Source organism: Schistocerca americana, chromosome 7 (assembly GCF_021461395.2).
Source record: "Schistocerca americana isolate TAMUIC-IGC-003095 chromosome 7, iqSchAmer2.1, whole genome shotgun sequence".
In the NCBI taxonomy this organism is placed as follows: domain Eukaryota; kingdom Metazoa; phylum Arthropoda; class Insecta; order Orthoptera; family Acrididae; genus Schistocerca; species Schistocerca americana.
The window spans coordinates 242,253,656-242,273,479 of NC_060125.1; the positions used below are offsets into that span (position 1 = coordinate 242,253,656).

At 43.7% G+C, this 19,824-nt stretch overlaps 1 protein-coding gene across 3 annotated transcripts in view; it reads right to left on the reverse strand.

Moving 5' to 3' along the window:
- Nucleotides 1-19,824, reverse strand: part of LOC124623200 (outer dense fiber protein 3) — a 109,669-nt gene that overhangs the window by 74,047 nt on the left and 15,798 nt on the right. For all 3 annotated transcript variants that reach the window (XM_047149014.1, XM_047149013.1, XM_047149012.1), the window contains exon 2: nt 156-265. In XM_047149014.1, coding sequence (XP_047004970.1) covers nt 156-264 — 109 coding nt within the window. In that variant the 5' untranslated portion in view covers nt 265. The remainder of the gene's footprint in view (nt 1-155; nt 266-19,824) is intronic.

A 19,824-nucleotide genomic window follows, 5' to 3' on the forward strand; every position in this document is an offset into this window, starting at 1 on the left:
CTCATATTTTTCTCTTTTTGTAAAACGAATATGGGCCTGCAGTAGTGAATGCCAAACTCTCCATACGTAAAAAGAATGTTATTGTCTTAGACTAACTTGAAATAAATTGTGATGTTCACGCGTCTTGCACCATGGTAGGTAGATGAGGTACTCACCGATGAGGTTGGGTAAGGTGACGCAGGCCGGTCCTGGACCGGAGAACTCCGCGGCGATCGGGCCACGCCTCTTGGTGGGTGTCCACGGCCTCTGAGTGATGCCTCCCATTCTGCAACACAAGTTATCCACCAGGTGTCAGCTACATTCCACAACCACGACGCCAGGCGGCCTGGCCTAGAGAGAAGCACTCATCCTGTTACAAAGAGGTCAAAAGCACACAACAATGTGCGCAATGTGTAACGCTGGAAATTGCACAAGATGCACTAAGTTAGGGTGATTTCTCTAATATTTGTATTACTAAGCCACTGTTCCGGAACCCGGAACCAGTCGCAGGTTGCCTATCAAACGGCTTCCAGGGGCAACAAAAATTTTATTTTCATTATTTTGCGTAATTGTAAATGCTGTCGTACTATGCTCAATAAGAGCTGTAACCTTACATGAAAGATTTAACGCAGTAACTTGAGTATTGCAGTTATGAACTGTGGTTGGTCTTAAGGCAGGGTAACTGATGGTGCGCAAATGCTTGGACTTTATTCATCCAGTATTTGCCAGTAAGAGAACTTAAAACTTCCAGCTAATTTAACACGTAATTTCAAAACTTTAGCAAACTTTTTCTCGCTGGTATCCCCCAAAAAAGTGACGAAAGGAAAGAAGTTTATCGCTTAATACGTTTTCGCTTTTCGTGAAATAAAACGGCAGCACATCAGACATGACGTTTCAATTTAGTACTCTTTCAGTACCGATTCTATTCGCAACACAGTTTACAGACAGTATTGAGATATGCCATTGAATATACCTGCAAAACTATATCATTGTACGACACAATGTGTAGGACGAGACCCACGAGAAAGACACGCCGTGGCGCTACGTCGGGCAACACGTGACACAACAGGTCTTACGAATGCCAGCAGCCGTGCCCGGTGGGGAGCAAGTAACTACTTCAGACGGGTTTAGTAATTCTTGACTGAGCATTTAAAAGCATACAATCTCTCGACAGCACTCGCCAAAGTTAAGACCTTCAGTGGGTACCTATTCCATTACATATTGATTTCCCGCGAGCTCTGCACAGCACCGAGAGTTCGCGAAGTATGCCGGACAAGCCGACTAGTGTGACGTCACAAGTTCGTTGCATGGATCGTTATGTAGTTGGCCCCGGTATAGGAGGTATGACGTCAAAGACACTTACACGCGTGAAGAACTAGCTTCTGCTTATATTGGCACGCAATAAAACTTCAGCTCCAGGCATGACGTTTTAATTTACTACTTCTTTACAACTAACTATATTCGGAACGCAGTACAACATATGTCACTGAATGTGCCTGCAAAATTGTATCATTGTACGAACCGAGCGAAGTGGTGCTTTGGTTAGCACTTTGGACTCGCACTCGGGAGGACTACTGTTGAAACCCGCGTCCGGCCATCCAAAAAATGGCTCTGAGCACTATGGGACGTAACTTCTAAGGTCATCAGTCCCCTAGAACTTAGAACTACTTAAACCAAACTAACCTAAGGACATCACACACATCCATGCCCGAGGCAGGATTCGAACCGCGCGACCGTACCGCTCGCGCGGTTCCCGACTGTAGCACCTAGAAACGCTCGGCCACCCCAGTCGGCCCCGGACATCCAGATTTGGGTTTTCCGTGAGTGATTTCCCTAAATCACTCCAGGCAAATGCCGGGATGGTTCCTTCGAAGGGTCGATTTCCTTCCCTGACCTTGACACAATCAGAGCGTGTGCTCAGTCTCTAATGAGATCGATGTCAACGGGACGCTAAACCCAGTCTTTCTTCCTTTTTTCATTGTTCGACATTGCTTTTGCCTAAAACTGAGCGCAGAGTGCCCAGCCTTTGGCTCTTCGAAAGTGAAATATTTGAGGCGCATTTCGTTTCCATCGTCCTTATTAAATATTAGATTCGTTTGAAGATAACAAAAAATATAGTATGATGCACTTAATGTTCAAGGACATCGTTAGAAAACTACGTCCGGATATTCGCATTTCTCCATTTCCGTTCTCGACCTGCTATGGATAAATAAGCCAGAAACTATGACAAAGTAATAAACGATGTCAAATAGTATACTGACAATAGTGTCTACCTTTCATGATGGCGCCTAAACGGGGTATAGCCCAATCAGAAAACTAAGTTAGCAATGTAACTAGCTGAGAGACAAGCAATATTGTTAAATCGAATGTTAAATGGCGCGGTATCCTATGTTTGTGTCCGTGTGAAGTAGACTCGTCAAAAATCAAACTGCCCTAGAAGAGTCCATATGAAACATTGACCTTCGTGATGTAAAAACAATTACTTTATTGTTATTCAAAATTCTGTACTAATCTTATGGAAGCTTATGTGAAGCAACTTTTCACATCCAAAACACAATTGCTGACGCATTTTCACTGACAATATTTGCTACGATCACTTGTGAAGTAACTACGTCGACAGTATCTTTGCCAGGTAGAGCTTATGAACCGCGACACTATTAACAATAAACACTTAACTATAATTCCCCACTCCGATTTTGCACTAGTCTTTCAGTTACGTAACTTTAAACGCAATTTCTGTGCCATAGGAGTCAGAAGTTACTTTGTTAATGACGCAACGAACTCATTTCACGCATATTCCAATATAAACAAACTTAAAACGTAGTGTGGCCGTGAAGGTGTCACGTACTCTTACGGCGATCTCCCTCCACCTCCCATCCGCTGTGAACAATCGGCCGCTTTTCATCCGCGCTTTTGCTGGTTCATGGCCGCCGATTATCAGTTTCCGCGCTGTTCGTGAAAAAAATAGGTCCGCATGGCTCTAAGCACTATGGGACTTAACATCTGAGGTCATCGGTCCCCTAGACTTAGAACTACTTAAACCTAACGAACCTAAGAACGTCACACTCATCTATGCCCCAGTCAGGAAAATTCGAACCTGTGACCGTAGCAACAGCGCGGTTCCGGACTGAAGCGTCTAGAACCGCTCGGCCACAGCGGCCGGCGTGTTCGTGAAAACCCTCGTTTCTTGTCATAACACATGTGCAGTGGAAGTCTTAGCAGTTTTAGTGCATTATGATTAGCTGGCTTAATGCCTGAGTTTATTACAATTTAGTCAGCATGTAACCCACTCTGTCGGTGTATCTTTTGTTATTTATCTACCGTTTGTCATATCCAGCGTATACTCTAGAAGTCTTCCTTACTTAATGATAATACATCCTCGTATCATTCGTAACGATCAAGATAACCAATAAGGCAGAAATAAATTTTGTTTTACACAACTGGAGGTGAACGAAGTGTCACCTGGATAACCGAGAGCGTTAACGCGTCGCCGCCGCGATTGTGGGAGGCAAGCCTGCTCCGGATCGAATCCGCTTTGCGGGTTAACGACGAGGTCAGTTTAGCTGGCTAGCCTAGATGTGGTTTTCAGGTGGTTTCCCACATACAAAGTGCTGCGAAGTTGCGGAGTGAATTTAAAAGAATCGTGTTTCTCCCACAGACACTATATGTTGTGAGTTAGCGTGTTGAGTAATTACAAAACGTTTTCCGTTTGCAACTGAAAGCAAGATACCAAATGTAGTTCTTAACAAGAATATTTGTAAATTTGATGATTTACTGCAAATTTATTTCCATTTCAGGAAAAAACTGGTAAAATGGTCAAGAGCAAGCGAAGCGGTTCATTCTCAGCCCATGCGTGGATAACAGACACAGGCTTCTGTTCTTCCATACCGGTTTACCAGTGAAAAAGGTCTCATGCTCATGGAATGCATATGGGGGATCAGATGCAAGAATCCTGCATCGCCGCTCGTGGAGGCTATTTGCCGTTGCCATCATCCGACCTGTTCCGAAATGTCAATTGTGTAGCTGTGCCGCGCGCTTGAATTTGAGGAATGCTCGTTGTGCTGTAATGGATGAAGGGACTGGAAGGGATGAAACCGGAGCTGCCACATAGCCTGCCTCTCGCGTCCAATAGAGGCCCATTCTGCTACAGAGGGTCCCATCACCACTACGCGAGGTGCCTCAGAAATAGCACATTGGTACTTAACCTGCCACATAGTCAAGACGCGTTGGCTTGTCATGGTAGTGGCCTACTCCTAGCGAATAGCACGAAGGGTCCGCCGAGCTTAACGTCCTTATTCGACGGAAAGATCATGGCCTCACTTCATGAGAGAAGGAAGGAAGGGTTTAGCGTCCGCCACTTCGCTCGGTTCAGCAGACGCGCCACCTCGCTCGGTTCAGCAGAGACTGTCTAAATTTTTGGAATTTAACCCAGGAAAATGGAATAAAGTCTGGTGATCAGTATAATGCCCCAATTACAGAAACCTTAATAAACAACCCTTTGTTGTAAAAGAAGTAGGAAAATTAGTCATCCTGACAGTGACGACAGCTACTGACGACAAAATTTACACTTGTGATAATTTGATCAACAGGAATGTCATGTGAATAATAATATTTATCATGAAATAGAGACTGAATGAAAGAATATGATAGGATACGCAACAAAAACATCAAAGAAAGAATTGCAAAATAACTAATAACGAAGGTTAAAGCCCAGATGGTAAATTGGCCAAAGATAACATTTACCATAGAAGAGAGTTGTGGCCGCATCGAAAAGGAAGTTCGATGTGACTACAATGTAACTCGGAAATGGAAATGTTAGCTTCAGTTGCTATCTAATCGCTCTCCAGCACTATTGCGATAGTAGCATGCATGTAAGCGCTGCTAGATTGTTTTAAGCTAATCGGAAGTTTGAAAGTTTGCAATATCGACTGAAGTATTATTCAGAAGTTATACTAAAGCAAAGTCATCTTTACCGTTAGCAAGATAACGGGATACGGAGATTAACGACGAAATTAAATCGTGTGAGATTTGTGATGGGACTTAACCTTCGTGATACTGAATAAGCACGAACATTCAAAGACACTGAAAAAGAAAGATCGCCGACAGAAAAACAATTATTAGTCTCGAGTAGGTAACAGACAAACGCAAACACGAAGAACTTACAATTGCACCGAGTCGTCAGCGAAAGGATTACTAATAAAAACGGAAGCAATTCCCTGAGAGAAATCGGTGTGCTTGCTCAGCGTAGGGACAATTAACTACAAAGAACAATAAAATTGAATTCAAACTTCTATTCTTCATGTCGCCTACATAACTGAATAGACATTATCATGTGTATTAGTGACAATTCAAAAAATGGTTCAAATGGCTCTGAGCACTATGGGACTCAACTTCTGAGGTCATTAGTCCCCTAGAACTTAGAACTAGTTAAACCTAACTAACCTAAGGACATCACACACATCCACGCCCGAGGCAGGATTCGAACCTGCGACCGTAGCGGTCTCGAGTGACAATTAATTGACAATTAGAATATTATGAATTGAAAAGTGAATTCATGGTTATTTATAAGTGAACAGTCATCGATTTGCCCCAAGATTACGACGCATTCTGAACATTGCTTATGTATATGTTATCTCTGGAATTACGCCGTGTAGTTATTGAACACTCAACGTAACGACGTCTTGACGACGGAATAACAATTTATCAACATCCTCGCAATGCCATAATGTGGCCACGACTTGGGTGATGAATTGAAGATTCAAGACCTTATATTATCAATATTCAACATCCATTATCTAACCGAACATAATAAAAAGAACTACAGGTAGCCAGTTCGCGCAAGATGAAAGGTCTGTCGCGGACTCACAACAAATGAAAACTGGTGGTCATCATTTCAGGTAAAGGGAGTCATCGCGTCATCGAGGTGTGCAATTGCCGCGTTCATCAGTGAAGAAGCAAGAGCGGCTTATACACTTCGACGCGCTGCTCTATCGAAATATTGACATTAATCACGAAAGACGGTATCTGAACTATGACTAAACCACGCGAGGAGTTTTTCTACTAGTTACAGCGTGGTGTCGTGAGCGACGGACGCCGTTCCACGTCGTACCGACTGGGGCAACCATCACCACCGAGTCGTGTCAACTCTAAGGAGCCGCAGACGCCCCATCAGGAACTTTACGGACCATCTCTCCTCCTCTTGAGGGTCAAATACTAGGAGTGAAAAAATTCCACCACCTGGATTCGTACCGGCTTACATCCGAGTCAAGCATCGGCACACAACCGTGCGTTAGTGACCTCAGTTACGGAGACAGGTACCACTTCACGACGTAGGTAAAATCACATGAAGTTATGTGAAAATGTCTTTCTTATAATAACGCTTTAATGCATAGGCTCTTCAGTCCGAACCACGCGGCTGCTACGGTCGCAGGTTCGAATCCTGTCTCGGGCATGGATGTGTGTGATATCCTTAGGTTAGTTAGGTGTAAGTATTTCTAAGTCTAGGGGACTGATGACCTCAGATATTAAGTCCCATAGTGCTTAGAGCCATTTGAACCATTTTAATGCATAAGTAAAATGACGTAAAACTATGAGAAAACATTTTCACAATGCACACAAACTCAGACCGACAGTGGAGCTTACCAACCAAACTGAAAGTTTTAGTTAGTACACTCGACCGTCAGAATGAGTTTTGTGTGCACTGGAAAAAAAAAGTTTTCACATAACTTTACATGATTTTACTTACGTAGTAATGTGGTATAGCAAGATACCAGTGGTTGTCGGCTACTCCTTCCGTACATGGACGTATTTAATTGAATTGATGTAGATGCGATTAGTTTCCCACATAAATCTGATGACGGGAAATGTATGTTGATATCCATCATGTGCGTTGTAACAGAGCGCAGTCTGAGGAAGTTTGTAATCTTTCACACAATAAAACCGTGACGTTTTCGTTTAAAACTAACCGACAGTGGATACGTGAATACACATAGGAGATTTATAAGTGGATTTAGCTAGCGTGCAGACTTCCACCGTGATCTTCCCCGTAGTGTTAGCTTGTGGGACACAAAGGTGAGCCAGGCTAGGATCAACTCCGCACCGGACAGAGTGTGGCTTTTAGGCTGTTTCCTACACTCGTTTAGGCAAATGCTGAACTGGTCCCCAAACAAAATATGATCACACATAGCAATTCAGAGACAGGCGATAAACACGACTTCCCTCCTTTAGGTAACCGGCAGCTGCAGCGACAGGAAGGGTATACGACGGCAAAGTTAAATAAATTTGCCAAAACTTGAGAACAGCGGAGTCCGTTCTAGACGGGGTAAACGTTCACGGAACGAAGAAGTGAAAGACGAAGCAAGATTCCCTCTATGTTACGCAAATTTAATCTGGGAACACAGAAACCCGAGTATAGGTGATGTGCCGAACAACGTTTTGGTCCGAGGAGGGACGCCGCTGTGTGACAGTCTTCGAACAAAGAGGTTACCAGACCAGACAGTCACCTCGCCTGCGCTTCGAGGAGTCTGCGAAACAATTACGCGACAAGGTGAGGCGGGGCGCTAATTCGTGCAGCGGCCGGCGTTATTTATGCAATCTCAAGGCCAGCAGCCGGCCCTGTGCTCCATTTACGGCGTCCAGCGGAGCGTGGGAGTCAGGCTGCTGGCTGCGCGGATGGCCAAACACGGGTGCGCTGCGGCCGGGTCGTCGCCCACTCGCTGCTCGTTCCGCAGCCGGCGGGCACGTGGGACGGGGTTGCCTGGCCGGCCACGCCTGTCGCCGCGCACACGTAATACCTAGCGCAGGGGGCCTGCTGAGCGGCCTTCCCACGAGAACTGAAACGTGGCGCCGTACGAAGTCACACTCGCGACCGCGGTCCGAATCCACTCACTTTACATCTACACCTAAATGGATATTCCGCAAATCACCCCTAAGTGCATGGCAGAGTGTTCATCGAACCACCTTCATAGCAATTCTCTATTACCCCAGTACGCCCAAGCGACATTATCCCTCCTTATACCATAACCCGTGGACCACTAAAACGATCACATTCCACAATGTGAAATTTTAGAGGAAATCAGGAGCGCCCTATCTCGCTGAAACTTAAAATCTACTGTAGGTATCGTATTGCCTATTTCTGTTGACGCAGAAACGGAAGTCACGAAGAACGTGCGTACGCACGGGAAACCGAACCAATACCACCCTTAGAGCACTGTAAGGATTACTCGGTGTAATTCAAACAACTGGTTCGCGTGCCACTTCACGGCATGTTTTTAACTTGTCGCTATATGAGGAACAGCAGGAGGAGAGCATCGCACGTGTAGTGGATGTGTTACCAGCTACCGGTGGGTGGTTCACGGTCTGTGGCCGCGGCGGATGTTCGCTTGATGCCCGTCGGCAGCAGCACAAAGGCCGCTTCCTGGTGACCTAGAGCGTGCAGCGGCATACAACACTTCAGTCATGTCCCAAAGCTGTAGTAGCCTTGGCTCAGTCTGCACAATGCAGGAAATAAACCTCTCACCGCACTCCGAAATGTCACTGCAGCAAGGTTTCTTTTAAATGTAACATTGCTATCTTTAGAGAAAATTTATAGAATTCGTTAAGCTTTATTCGGTTGACATGAAGCGTGTACACACGAAAATGAGTTTTGTCGCTTTGGTATGTTTGATGTTGAACAGGAAACTGTTTAACAATTAAATGAAACAAGTGATAGAAGGGAAGAAATCAAATAAAATTCAAATACATACACTACTGTATAACAGTATATGAGGAAGGGCAGACTTGAACCATACTTCTGTTTATAAAGGCCCCTATCGTTCAATGACCCTTTAAAGCATAATCAGTCGCACACTCCTCAACAGCCATTGGGGACAACTCAGAAACGCTGCATTGCCGTCCTGTTGAAAATCCTATTGGGAAATGTTTGCCGTAACCTTCTCGGTCCTGTTGTATAGAGCTAAGGTCGTATATCGTGCTTAGATAATCAGAGTGTGGTGTTCCAGTCTACTTAAGCTATCAATAAACCTGTTAATAAATTTTAGGAATTAAGTACTACGGATCAGAAATTATATGTAGATGGCTGATGGAAAGAGACCTAAAGGTGGATTAAAAAAAAAAAACCAAGAAATTACTCGTATATCGGTACCGGGTGGAGGAAGACTATGATATATGTTTCCGCAGCCTAATATTGTGTTGCACTATTGAAGATTTATTTGAAATGTCCCTGTAGGAATTTATCCGCACTCAGTAATATCTGTAATTACAGTTTTGTCGAAAATAATTAATCGCAGATCATACGCTTGTACATTCGCGTAACTTAAATCCCATTGATTTTCGAAATTATGCACACGTAGGCAGGTGTAACGTCCGAACGGACTTAGTCACTTACTCCTTCGTTTACCGCTTTAGACAATGTGTGCGAATCATGCCAAACGTCCGTGGACTCCGATTCTCGCCAAGTATTTTCGATTTTTCTCTCACAAAATCCATATCAACCTTCAGAAGTGCACAATGCACTTATGGTGTCTTAAAACAAGCTTACTAGTCTTGACAACATGACATAGGCCGCCTCCTCAGAAGACCTCTAATATCAAGGCTCCTTTGACACTTCATAGGACTATTCGCTAAAATAATTTCTGCATTGCTGTATTCATTAACTATTAGTTAATTCTGAATATTACTTACGAATAGTGTCACTCCAGCGAACCGAACAGTTCAGAGATTCATTGTTAGCGTGCTTCCTAGATTTTCTCTCTCTCTCTCTCTCTCTCTCTCTCTCTCTCTCTCTCTCTGTGTGTGTGTGTGTGTGTGTGTGTGTGTGTGTGTGTGTGTGTGTGTGTGTGTTTCCCGTGAGGCAGTGATCTCAGTACATTTGGTTGTTCAAAAGATTTATTGTTTCTTTTTTGTATAGTCTCACCACGTAACGTATAGAAATTGTTCGTTTCGCAAAACAAGTTTACTAATTATGTATTCAGCAAATGTATTAACTAGAGAAGCACATTATCATAGCCCACTAAAATAATATTGCATCTTTCGCAGAAGATGTGGACACACACACACACACACACACACACACACACACACACACACACACACACACACACACACACTCTTTCTCTCTCCTCAACTGAATTTCCATCACTTGAGTATCTTTTTAGTGACTAGCTGTGTTTATGTAACGTATATATTCCACTGCAGACTCTCAAATCCAAGAAGCTGCATCAGTTCCCTAGTTTATAGACTACTGTGTAGCTCAAAAATCTCATAACGAGAATAGTGGGAGACTTTTATGCAGAGGCACCTTTGTGGCCACTTCCATACTGCTACGTCACACTGGCCAACCGAATAAAAAAAACGCAATTAGCGAATCGTTATATTTACACCTGTATAGCGTACACGAACCGTAGCCGTATCAGATCACTGTTTCAAGCTCCTGCTCTCTCTGCCCCCTTGCACAATTTCTTTTGTGTAATGTGTAACAGTGTGTGAAGCCGCGTTGACCTAAAACAAGCAGTGAAATTAGATACTTACGTCAACACTCGTTTCTATAATCACTGTGCTTTACATCCGTTTCAGTTAATTTTGTGGGGGATAAGAATTTGCTAGTAGAAAAAGGCTCATTTCAGTGCGATACCCTGCAAACAAACGGCTTTGTAAAATCCATTGTGCACACATGTTGTTTTTCAGTACATAATGTTACTTTCTGATACAAGGAAGGAAGAGCAGGACTTAAAAAAATTCCATTGATAAAGCGATCATTACAGATGGAGCACAATCGTTTTCTGCAAACTATATGTAAAAGGGGCGATCAAAAAGTTTCCATTTGAGGGCGTTGCTGCAGCGCATATGAAACAGCGCGACGGCATGTAAGCATCGACATGTTGGCAATGGATCAGTGTAGCATTCGTTGTCTCTCGAACGTGCGTGTGGTGAATGCGGAAGCTTAAACTGTGGCGACGCTATTACCAAATGCGTCCAAACAGGACCAACGCGCTGTTATCCTTTTCTTGGCTGCCAAAGGTCTGACGCTTGTAGGTGTCCATCGGAGAATGGTTCAAATGGTTCAAATGGCTCTGAGCACTATGGGACTCAACTGCTGTGGTCATAAGTCCCCTAGAACTTAGAACTACTTAAACCTAACTAACCTAAGGACAGCACACAACACCCAGCCATCACGAGGCAGAGAAAATCCCTGACCCCGCCGGGAATCGAACCCGGGAACCCGGGCGTGGGAAGCGAGAACGCTACCGCACGACCACGAGATGCGGGCCCATCGGAGAATGAAGAATGTGTAAGGGTCTGTCGAAAATCACCGTTATGGAATGGCGTGCCAAGGTGTAGTACTTCATGATAACGTAGAAGTTACCCCAACTTAAATGGGAGATGTGCAGTTTTAGTATATACAGGGTGTCGTAGGAGCAGTGGTCGCTATTCAGAGGTATGACAGGAACGATCACTCGAAATGTCAGAGCCTATTAAACATGGGCTCTAAATTACATACTTTAAGAGCTAGGAGCTCTTAGTACTTGTTCATCTTCGCTACTGTGAAACATATCTTTTCTAATGAAGAAGTGCTCCTAGCTGTTAAAATACGCATTTTACAGAACATGTTTACTAGATTTTTTTGGTTCGAATGACAGTTCCTGCTATATCCCTGTATGTTGACGATTCCCCCCGGGATATCCTGCATAGCGAAAGCCTTTCTAACCTACGGAGACGCGGCGAAAAATGCTGCCTCCGAATTTTTTTGTGAAAATTCTTAAGGTTTTTTTAAAAGAAAACAAGCGTTGTTAACATTCTACATCTCTAGTCTCCATGTCTACATACAGTGTTTGCAGCTCTCTGCCGCTGGAGGACTCAGAATTGTAGCGTTTAACAAGGCGGTGCGTAACATAACTGTGCGTGAGAAACAGCGAGCTGTAATCGAGTTTCGAATTCGAAGGTTTCGTCCACACATGGATCATCCTCCCCTTTAGCGTGAAAATGCCAGACCACACACGAGCGCTGCAACATCTGCAGCGATCCCACGCCTCGAGTTCACTGTCATCGATCATCATCCTTGCCGTCCCAACTTGACCTCATCAGATTTTCATCTGCTTGCAAAACTAAAAGAACACTTTCAAAGACTTCGCTTTCATAGTGATGAAGCGGTTCAAGCAGAGGTGAGATTGTGGCTCCGTCATCAAAGTCAACCATTCTACGGTGACGGTATCAACAAACTGGTCTCTCGCTGGAAGAAATGTGTTAGTAGCCACGGTGACTATTTTGAGAAATAATTATGTAGACATATAGCATAAAGATGTAGAATTTTAATAACGTTTGTTTTGTTTAAAAAGCTTTGAGAGTTTTCACATAAAAAATTAGAGGCATTACTTTTCAGCACCCCCTCGTACTATTCCCCGTTTTGAAGTCAAGCAAACTGCTGTTCTTTCTGCTATTACTTTTCCACATCCGTTTGCTTTGTTGCTCTTGCGTAAGACACTGATAAGCAGCCTGACTGACCATTCCATTCAGTAGTTTTAAGTAACTAAGGTTACGCCGCCTGCGAAATTCAACAAAGGTTCGTGTGTGCAGTGCACTTTTGTACTTGTTCTGAAACGTCAGCCACTTCACTCTTCTTTACTTTCCGTACTACGGATGTGGGAATGCGGAAAACTGTACTCTTGCCTTTTACAAATAAAATCCTTGGCCGGCGTGATTTCCCGAAAAAAGTACTTTTAACACTTATATTAAACGAATATTTGTTTTAGAGCGAAGTCCACATCTTACCGAAAGGCGAAATGCTGGGGAGGTACTCCTGACTGCATAAGCTTTCCAGAATGCTGTGGTATTAATACAAAGCGAAAAGTTAATGTAAGCCGCAAGGATAGTTGATTGTTGAGGAATGTGGCAATGTGTTACATGAGAAATGTTGCTCATTATTCATAAACGCTCAGGGACCGCTTCCATTTATAGTGAGAAGGCAACTCGAAATAGACTGTGAGATCATCCTTTTCCTGTGAATAATTTTCCATTGCACATAGCGGTCAAAGGCCTACGTAACGCCCGGGGGTACCAGTGGAAAAAAAAATAATGATCGGCGTGGACAGAGCAAATTGCCTGCTTTATTTCGGGTGGTGATGCTGCGGCCGGCTATGACGTAATGCGGCACCTCGCCGCTGGCGCTTGTGCGGCTGGGACAGTCACTAATGATTGGTGACGCGGCGAGAAACGGCGATTGCCATTCCTATCGTAAGGTATGCGGTGGTCGGGCAAGTGCTACCGCGGGAAACATTTTCCATTTATCCTGGCAGATACACCAAGGCTTCAGAGAAATTTTAACACTTCCAGTGTCATGCCCATAATAATACGTTGCCTTCAATGTTGGACATCCCCCTGGACTGTCGCCTTGCAGTTGGCAGAGAGGTCTGTGTGTTTCAGAGATTCACTGAACTATACTGGTGGCACTCACCCCCGCGAAACTAGTTAGTTAGTGAGACTCCAGACAAAGTGTAGCCCCCTAGAGGCTCCTTTCTTGATAGTATGGGAGTGGTAATCACATGGGTTCTTAGCTAAGTCTGACATCACCCCACTTACTTGTGTCAGGCTGTTTCTGTTGTCTTTCCCATCGGCATCCCTTGAGTAACACTTGGTTGTGTCGGCATCATCGGTGTTAGGTTTCGAGGTCCGAGGGTGTCTTTCGTTCTTCCTTTTCTGTCTCAACGTAGTGGCTGCCTACTGAGCGTGACAGTAGGAATCTACTGCTTTGTAGGAGGAGGAATTCTGAAAAACTAAGGAACCATCCCTGACGGAAGAGACAGCCGCCCAACAGGCTGTAGTGGGGCAGCCCTGCTGGCGGTAGAGTGCAGGGGCGACTGCCCTGCAGCGTAAAAAGTATGTAGTCATGGCGCTGAAAGCTGTCATGCGAAAACTACCATGCTAAACAGGTAGTACTATTTCCAGCAGGACCACTCAGAATATGGCATTTTTCGGACGGCATAGCCATACTTGGGAGAAAGAGAGAATATTTCCTGGAAAGCTATGTAGTGTTGGAACGTGAAGTCACTGTACTTGGGTTGGTCATAATAATAATAAAAAAAACGTATGATCAAAACGAGAAACAAAACAAGATGCAGAGGCGTTAGACAGACTGAAGGGTTTGAAAGAGTAAATCAGCTTAAGAATTTCGGAAGATTGTTACGGAAGATGATATGGTACCAACAGAGGTAAGGGCAAGTATAGTTGCAGGTAACAGGTGCTATTACAGCTTCCTTAGCATGTTGGATCCTCCAACATTTCAAGACAGCTGAAGACGACAGTTCACAAAACAATTACAAAACCAGTTGTTATGGATATGTTCTAAACATGGACAGGTCAGAAACGCCATGGATTCACGAGAACGCAAAGTACTGCCCAAAATATATGGGGCAGTATATGAAAATGGTGCTTGGAGAATCAGGAGTAATGTAGAACTGTATGAACTTCTTAAAAATCCACCGTCCACCGTAGAAGCAAAGGCACGAATGTTGCAGTGGATGCGACATGTGCGGAGAATGGAAGAACAGCAACTGCCAAAGAAGGTGCTAACTGCGAAGCCAGAGGATAGCCGCTCAGTGGTTAGACTGAGACTGCAGCGGCAGGATGATGTCAAGACGGTTCTGAAAAGTTAGGAGTACGGAAGTGGCTAGCGAAGTCGGGAAAGGAATGTAGAAAACTGGTGATCGACAAGGACCGGCCCTTCATGGGCTGTAACGCCGAAAAAGAAGAGGAACAATGTTCGTGAGAATGCCTTACCCGTAATATTTCGGGACAGAATCGTAGTTGGGATTGGCACCCAATAACATTACGGACTTGGCGGTCCTAAGTAAGATGCTGTGCTCGAAATAGTACGAACATGGCAGTCTTTTCAGGATAGAAGGCAACATATATTAAGGGCATGGCACTCAAAATGTTAATGGTTTGTTTATAAATAACTTTTCTGCTACCAGTCACGATTTTATTTTATTCATAATTTACACGACGCGTTTCGGGAAACGTGAAAAAAATGTTCAAATGTGTGTGAAATCTTATGGGACTTAAATCCGAAGGTCATCAGTCCCTAAGCTTACACACTACTTAACCTAAATTATCCTAAGGACAAATACACACACCCATGCCCGAGGGAGGACTCGAACCTCCGCCGGGCCCTGCCGCACATTCCATGACTGCAACGCCTTAGACCGATTTCGGGAAATGATTCCCATTTTCAAGTGCGTATTTCTTTCTACCATGCCATTTTAACGTAATGTTTTCGATGTGTGAGAGTCTGCTTTATTTTGTTGACTTTACTGCAATATGTAAAAAAAACGCGCAGTTTTTTAGTTACTTACTGACTTTTGTTTATAGTGGCGAAATTTGGAAGAACTTCTTCCAAATATAGAATCGAGAAGGAGAGAAACACAGAAGCAATTAAGTCACTAACAGATATACAAGATTTTCTACTCAACGTCTAGATCAATACTCCGAGAATCGGTACACGGTGCATGGCGGAGAGTAGTTTTATTACAGGTAGTCATTCCCTTTCCTGTTCCTCTCGGAAATGGAGCGAGGGAAAAATGACTGTCTACATATTTCCTTGCGAGCCCTCATTTCTCTTATGTTGTCTTCGGAGTCCTTAACCGAGATAAATGTTGGCGGAAGTAGGATCGTTCTGCAGTTTGTCGCATTTGCCAGTTCTCTAAACCTTCCCCACAGCATTTAGCGTAAATCAAATCTATTAGCACACCCTTGAATTTCTTCAACGTCTAACTTTAATCGGACCTGGTGGAGACTGCAAACGCTCTAGCAGTACTCAAAAATGTGTCGCACAAGTATTCTGTACGCGCTATCTTTTATACATGAGCCACACTTTTGTAGGACTCTTCCAAAAACCCGAAGTCGCCCATTCGCCTTTCCTACAACCGACCTTATATGTTCGTTCCACTCCATGTCGCTTTGCAAAGTTATGCCTAAATATTTAATCGGCGAGACACTCTCAAACAGTTCACCGCTAATACTGAATTGGAACATTAATGATTATTTTTCCTACTCATAGGCATTAATTTATATTTTTCTCACTTGTAGAACCATCTGACATTTATCACAATAACAATAGCATTGGTGATACAGCAACTGCGTTCAAAATTAAGTGCTAGCTATATTAAGCACATGGATACAATCTCCAATAGGCATTATGCCAGTGCTCGGTAACATACGTAGTGTATTGAGTTTTCAGATTATTTTGTCAGTGGGCGTTTTTCAGCATTTACGGTAGCTGAGTAATAGCTGCGTATGTATCAAGTCGTCCACTGCGAAGGCCAGGGCCGCTCCTTGATCAACTGGAAGGCTACGGGCTGGTCTCTTCGGGATTCCCGAGCACGTAGCGCTGCAACATCCGCCTGGAATGTGGATCGTCTCGCGACCCACATATGCCTTATTCGTCGGCTAGTGGCAGACGCTAGCTGTTACTGCGGGCATTTCCGACCACCTGCTTCGTCCATCTTAGCAAACGTCGTATTAACATGTTCTGCTAGCTTTCAACAATAGAATTACGAATCATTTAGGAATAAAGGAGCAGTCGACTGAGTACAATGTAGGGAGACAGGCGTGTGCATGTGAGTGTGTGTGTGTGTGTGTGTGTGTGTGTGTGTATGTGTGTGTGTGTGTTTACTACAGCTAGGAAAAGGAAGTGCATGCCGAAAGCTAGGCAAGCTCCGTAGCTCTTGTTTGTGTGCCTACAGACGACGCAGCGCATCTGCCTTTCTGTGAGCCGTCTCCTTTATTTCTAAATAAATCGTAATTTTCAACCAGGACTTTCCGTACATTAGTTCAACAATAAAATTTATTTTTTAAGGAATATACTATGCGATTTGTTGCATATGGTAGCTTAATTCAAACTTTTTTACAGATACATCCCACATGTCTTTCGTCATCGCCCCTCGACAGCATCTTGTATTGGTACCGTAAGAGTTTGCACATGAAGAACTGGTGAACTGAACACTTCATCCTTAACGTAACTCTACAGAAATTAAGAGGGGTTACATCTTGTGAACGTGGTGGCCGTGAACGTGGACCGTCTTTGCCGATCCATCTGCATGGGAAGGTTTCACCCAAGAACTTGCGAACAAAATGACCCTAGTGTGACGGTGCACTATCTTGTTGAAACTCTACTCATGTTTGAAATTCCTGTAAATGTCGTGCCACGTAAAGTATACAAGTTTATCCACAAAAATTTCACGAGTTAAGCTTACATTTGCAACAAACTACATAGCTGTATCTAGCGCATGTCCTTAGAAATAATTTTTTTGTAATCAGGGAGAGACTTCATGTTCACCCCCTATAACTGAAAACACTTATGTTGTTGAAAGCTAGTACATTTAGAACATCCCAAAAAGATGTATCAAGAAAATGTTGTTTAGCTGACAGAAGGACATTAACGAGCATAACTGCCTTTCTTGTAACTTTGTCCTAAGGGATATGAACAGCAGTGTGTCTCTTTTAAACAGCACCCTACATTTTTTTTGTTCAGTAATCCACTTCCTCTCATAATCTGTTCAAAAATTTATCACAGTTTACCATTCAATAAACACGACGTTATTAAAAAAAGTTACACAAAACTATCACCCTCCTGTACTAACAAACAGAGAAAGCACCTGGGCTCACGGAACTACATCTACATCTTCATCTACATGGCTACTCTACATTTCACAATTAAGAGCCTGACGGGAGGTTCTTCGAACCACCTTCAGACTGTTTCTCTGCCATTCCACTCTATCAGCGTATGAGAAAAATGAACACGTAAATATTTCTGTACGAGCTCTGATGTCTTTTATTATTTTGTTGTGATGACCATTTCTACCTAAGCAATTTGCGACGATAAAATTAAGAGGAGACAGTTGGTGACTGAAGTTTCGTGAAAATATTTCGCCACAATGAAAAACTCCTTTGTTTTGATGATCGCTATCCTAACTCGCTTATCATATCCGGACACTGTCTCTCCTATTTCGCGATAATACAAACTCGTCCACTTGCTTGAGTTGACACAAAACAAATAAAACATCAAGAGAAAATGCGCACTGGTCATTCAGTCAACCGCCTTCAATGGAAGCTTTCTCTGGGCGCAACGAAGACCAACAAAGAGACGGTAGAAATGTTAAACGTCGTTTAAAAGTACTACATTACTGCACGACTTGTAGCCGTACTGTAAATAAGACGACATCATTACACTTACTGTCCTGCTAACTTACAATCGCCGTAGATGATAAGCATTTATCCTTTCTCGTCTTTGGTGTTAACTGCACTCACACAAATCTTCAACAGAAGACATGCGTTTCGTACGAAAGGCATGGGGCTTCTTGTGGAAGACCTTCTCAAGTTTCCAGAGGAGGTTATATAATGCATTGTCATTGTTTGTACCTAATTTTGGAACGAGAGTCACAGTGGACTTTCGCGACCGCAAATGAGTGCGAGCATCAATTCCGTGGAGAATGATGTCAGATTGAACTTTTTAAGAGAGCTGCGCAAGGTTGTTCCAACTAGAGATGCATTTATTATAACAGACTGGTAATGGAGAATTTACGACTCAACCACTACCTGTATGACAATTTACGCTTTCTGATCTTGTGCAGATTTTTTCAGCGATTGTCCCCCGGCGTTGCATGTTACACTGCATCGATTTGTCGTCTTCATTTTGCAAGATCTTTTGGCCTGTCTGAGTGAAGTTTGTCAGTGTTTCGGTCACTGTGGATTGTATTGTAAACTTGACTGTTACTTGTCTCTTGAGCCTCATCCCGACGCAATGACTTGTACGGCCCTTTCCTTTGTGCTGTAACAGTACCAACCAAAGTATGAAAGCTTTCACGACCGGATGACATATCTTCTGGTAAACCTTCCGGGATGTAAGGTCGTGGTCCATGAAACTCTTCAGCTCCGAACGTTTCGTGCAGAGCTGCGCTGGACATCTTCAGAGGGGTGTTTCTCCTCCGGTGAGTCTTGCCGACTGCAAGACTCACCGGAGGAGAAACACCCCTCTGAAGATGTCCAGCGCAGCTCTGGACGAAACGTTAGGTGCTGAAGAGTTTCATGGACCACGACCTTACATCCCGGAAGGTTTACCAGAAGATAGTACCAACCAACACGGATAATACACTGAACCGTCAAAGAAACTCCTCAAATGAAAAAGAGAATACTTAGCAAAAGAACATACAAATTAATAATAAAATAGAGCTACATATAACCATGACTGATTAATTGATAAAAAGTGGCTGATGCAGTCGCTATTACACGTTACAATCTGCCTCTGCTTTCCTCCCCCCCTCCCCCCTCTCCCGCAGTCGCGCAAGTGGCTTATGTAGAAGATGTTACTCAATGTGCAGTTTTAGAATTTTCGCGGCAGTCGTGTTGTCAGATCAGACTGATGACTGATCCTCAGAACATTGCAGGCTGCCCTTAGCAAATAAATCACATAATTTTCAAATGTGGTGTACTGATAGCGTTTCCTTTCACACTGTTCTGTCCTCTCTTTCTTAAGGATGCATCTGTGGATCACAAGGAAATGTCCTATTATGAACCCAATGTCTATCATATCGTTTCATAACTCCGTTCACCATGTTCTATTGTTGAGCTGTATACACTTCAGGTGACAAAAGTCATGGGATAGTGCACGTATACAGATGGTGGTACTATCGCGTACACAAGGAATAAAAGGGCAGTGCATTGGTAGAGCTCTCATTTGTACTCAGGTGATTCATGTGAAAAGGTGTTCGACGTGATTATGGCCGCACGAGGGGAATTAACAGACTGTGAACGCGGAACGGTAGTTGAAGCTAGATGGAAGGATGCAAGGGACATTTA